This window comes from Marmota marmota, unplaced genomic scaffold (assembly GCF_001458135.2).
Source record: "Marmota marmota marmota unplaced genomic scaffold, marMar, whole genome shotgun sequence".
Classification (NCBI taxonomy): domain Eukaryota; kingdom Metazoa; phylum Chordata; class Mammalia; order Rodentia; family Sciuridae; genus Marmota; species Marmota marmota.
This window is the reverse complement of record NW_025999913.1, coordinates 12,986,415-12,990,511: the sequence shown is the minus strand read 5'-3', so window position 1 is coordinate 12,990,511 and position 4,097 is coordinate 12,986,415. Positions and strand designations below refer to the sequence as shown.

The following is a 4,097-nucleotide window of genomic DNA, read 5'->3' as shown; positions in this document are numbered from 1 at the left end:
CATTTTTTTTTTTTTTTTTTTTTTTTTAGGGGAGTATTTATTCCCAGGAACAATAACATCTATCCAGTAAGATTATTTTTTTAATCTTAAATTCCAAAAAAATAATAATCCATATTCTAAATGAATTGAAACTATGACCAAGAAAAGACACACAAACCTTTGTCATGTTAACAAAGTAAATGGTTTTTCTAAAATACACTGACATTTCTATCAATAGTAACCATACGGAGGCCGTGGGTTGTAACCATATTGTCCATATTGGGGTGGATAGTAAGGTTCTTGTCTGTGTTGCGGGGGATAATTGTTACCCCAGGATCGTCCATGCCACTGATTTGATCGATTGTCACTTGGCCATCCCCGTCTGCTCTCCCTACCTCTAAACTGTCTGTTATCTTGCAGCCTATTGCCTCTATTTCTTTGGTTTCCACCAGATCTGCTATTCCATTCCTCAATAATTGGAGGCATTTCAGGAGGACGTTTCAAGTATTCCTGGTACTCTTTATCATCTTCTGTGAATCTATTCGCAAACATCTCTTCAAAATTTGGAACAGCTTCAGAAGTGTCAGTCATCCTGAAATTCCGCCAAAGGCTGTGTCTGTCCAGATCCCGCCGGCCAGCCTCGCGGCGGTGGCGACTTCCAGTCCCACCACACAGGAGAACGCAAAAATATGGAACGCTTCACGAATTTGCGTGTCATCCTTGCGCAGGGGCCATGCTAATCTTCTCTGTATCGTTCCAATTTTAGTATATGTGCTGCCGAAGCGAGCACGGCAATCATATTTTTAAAAATATTTTTTCTTAGTTGTCAATAGGACTTTATTTTATTTATTTATACGTGGTGCTTAGAATTAAACCCAGTGCCTCATACATGCTAGGCAAGAGCTCTACCACTGAGCTACAACCCCAGCCCAAGGCAATCATTTTGTTGGCAAATAAGGACATCTTTGTTCTTCCTTTTCCAGTTTTATATCCCTCAATTATTTTTCTCATCTTATTGCACAGATTGTACCTTTAATACATCACTAGAAGCAATGATGGAAGTAATTTTCTTATTTTTCTGACTTTAATGGCAATTCTAAAGTTTTAAATTAAGTATGAGTTTTTCTGTAGCATTTTTCAAGATACTCTTACTTTGCTGACAGAATGTAGTATAGCTTCTCTGACTTTTTCCTAATACTATCAGCTATAGCTCCAGAGCTGGCATTAGTGCCCAGGTGTCCTGATGCCCAGTCAGGATTATTTCCATTTGACAGACACACGCAAAACTAACTTCTAAAATTACCATCAGTGAAATGTAAATGTGCACACAGGGGACTCTAATTAAAGGTTTCAGTGGTGACCAGCAACTTGGGAGGCTGAGGCAGGAAGATTGCAATTTTGAGGTGAGACCCTGGCTCAAAAGGAAACAAAAAGAGCTGGGGATGTGGCTCAATGTTAGAGCACCCCTGGTTTAATTCTCAGTGTCAGGAAAGCAAAAAGATTTGTGCAGTCAAAATCTAATTTGAACAAACATTCTTGGGAAGTATCAGGTGGTGAAGGATAATTAACAATAGGAAAAATGTAGCCAAAGACAGAAGTCACAGTTGGCCAAAGATACGAGACACCCTCTAGATTTTTGGTGTATCGTTAAATCCCATTTGACTAAAGCAAAATTACTAAACGACTACAGGTTTTTTGAAAATTCAATTTCAATTTTGACTTCCCAGGTGTTTTTCTGATTACCTCACTAACTCTTAAGAAGAATTTTTCTTCTAAGACCAATTTTCCCAGTAGGGTTGGGGAAGAGTGCCATAATTTTCCCGGGGATGATGGTGCTACACTGAGAAATCTGCTTAGTATTTTTACACACACAGTAATCGATCCATTCCAATCCACCAAACATTTATTTATTAGACAACTACTGTGTGCAGGTCCTGTGCAAATCTCTGGAGCTGTAAAGATTAGTTAGTTGTCCTTGAAATAGACAGTAAACCAGTAGAGGGATGTGTTAGAGGCAGAGGATGGGGGAGTGAATGCTCAGAAGAAAGACAGGATGAGCCAGAAGAGGCAACAACAGAGCTATGTTTGGAAAGAACAGGAGCAGGAGTTTTCCGGGTGGATGTGGAGGAGTGAGGGTCCCCCTGCAGGCAGAGTGGGCGGTGCATGTGGGGCCATGGCCAGGGTGGAGCAGGGCTGGAAGGGCTGCTTACCTGGATCTGAATGTCCTTGGAGTTGATCACTTCCACGATCCCCACCACATTGTCAAACACCAGGCCAAACTTCTTACAGTTATCTAGAGGGGGAAAAGCCCACTAAATACTCACAGCATGCCTGAACACAACCCACCAGAGGAACACAGAGCCGCCCCTTGGCCCTACCAATGGTAATGGAATTTATTTTCCCATTTATCTGGAGTGTCGATTTGTCACATTTGAAAACGTAAGCCACTTGTTTCAGTTCAGTCTCTGAGATCACGAGGTCATTCCTGTCCTCTTGATACTCCTAAAATTAAAACAGACACAAATATTATGTACGAGAATATACAGATAAACAAGTCCACCGTGCACAGAAGTCACTATACAGCTGGGATGATAGCTTTTCAGGGTGCTCTTTGTTTCAGATCCATGTCCTTCCAGGCACCGCCAGGCCTTACCTTGTCATTGTAATGACGAAAATGGATGGAACTGCCTAGAAGGGGGTCAGTGTCAATGTGCAAGCATCGGGTACTGGCTCCCTGGTGAGTGGATGGGGCTGAAGCATGGGTGTGAGAGCTGTGGAGAGATTGATGCCAAGGCCTTGATCCTGCAGCAAAATCCACTGTGCCACGTAGGAGATTGGCAGAGGGGCTGCTGAAGGGACACAACAGCGGTTCCGCTCCACTGTGTTTTCAGGCCATGACAACCTTTCCAGGGATTTGGTCCTTATGCTTCTGGGATGCTCTCCGGAATGTAGAGGACACTAGCTTTCTCCACTTTCAAAATGTCCTTGTCCTGCTCACAGCGTTAGCCCTGAAGGTGGGGGTGGCAGCGGTAGTGTACGGCTGTATCAGGGCCTCCATCAGGGGTACCAAGGGAACACTATGCGGATCAGAACGGGGCACACCTTCCCCAGGCCACAAGCTATTGTGGTTTCTCACTGCCTGGTTGGAAGCTCGTGGAAATGAGTAGTCAAATTCACAAAGACAGAAAGGAGAAGGTGGTCACCAGGGGCTGCGGGCAGGAGGCTAGGGGAGCATCATATGCTGGGCTCAGGGTTTTAGATCTGCAAGATGCAGAGAGTTCCATGGAGTTCCATGGTTGGATGGTGGTAATGGTGCACAACAACGTCACTGCCCTTAATAATGCCACTAAAATGTACCCTTAAAATGGTTCATGCGTAAATTTTATGTTACGTGCATATTACCACAATTAAAAACAACTTTAAAAATGTTGAAGAAAATAATGCATAAGAGTCAGAAAAAATTTATGGAAGCATTTGGAAATGCACAGTGCCTCCTCCAGCCAGCGTCCTTTCTCAAGACCCAGGAAAATGGGTGGTGCATTCATCAAAGTGTGTGAAGAACACAGGTCAAAGGTCTTCACTCACCACCCTCCACTTCTTTCCTTCCAACTCGAACACTGGAGCATGTTTCTGGGGAGAAGAGGATTTGGGAGACGTGGGACTTGGAGTGTGGGATTTGGTTGGAGATCGCACTTGTCCTTGGGCCCGCAGGCTGGGATTCTTGTATGTCTTCTGGTCGTCTGTGACATGCCGGAGCCCTAGGAAAGCAACACACATGGGCACATTTCTTTATGACATATGCAAAAGGAAAGATGCTTAATGTAAACAAGCAGAACTTCTGGTGGTGCTATTTTTGTTACAGAGTAGTTTTGAGCATGTTAATGGTGTCTCTTGCTGCCTAGTTAAAAGTTGATGGAAATGAGCAGCCGAATTCAGAGAGACAGAGAGCAGAATGGAGGTTGGTGTGTGTGTGTGTGTGTGTGTGTGGGGGAGGGGAACAGGGATCCTGTGTAAGTTTATACTGATAGAAGCACCATGGGCACTTTTTAACTTGAGGCCCTCTGTCTTTAGGGTGGTAGAAATTCTGCAACAGACCAAAAAAAAAAAAAAAAAAAAAA

General features: G+C 43.6%; 2 protein-coding genes and 1 non-coding gene across 4 annotated transcripts in view; all 3 read right to left on the bottom strand.

Annotated features, from left to right (window-relative positions):
* Cap2 (cyclase associated actin cytoskeleton regulatory protein 2) overlaps window positions 1-4,097 on the bottom strand; it is a 128,891-nt gene that overhangs the window by 7,167 nt on the left and 117,627 nt on the right. For both annotated transcript variants that reach the window (XM_015494051.1, XM_048799830.1), the window contains exons 9-11: window positions 3,565-3,737; window positions 2,358-2,481; window positions 2,190-2,272 (exon numbers count right to left, since the gene is read on the bottom strand). In XM_015494051.1, coding sequence (XP_015349537.1) covers window positions 2,190-2,272; window positions 2,358-2,481; window positions 3,565-3,737 — 380 coding nt within the window. The remainder of the gene's footprint in view (window positions 1-2,189; window positions 2,273-2,357; window positions 2,482-3,564; window positions 3,738-4,097) is intronic.
* On the bottom strand, window positions 63-659 carry LOC107149277 (RNA guanine-N7 methyltransferase activating subunit). The gene has a single exon (XM_015494052.2). It carries the CDS (start codon window positions 568-570, stop codon window positions 211-213), a length of 360 nt encoding a protein of 119 aa, XP_015349538.1. The 5' UTR covers window positions 571-659; the 3' UTR covers window positions 63-210.
* On the bottom strand, window positions 663-769 carry LOC125615624. The gene has a single exon (XR_007346303.1). It is a non-coding gene; the product is annotated as a U6 spliceosomal RNA (small nuclear RNA).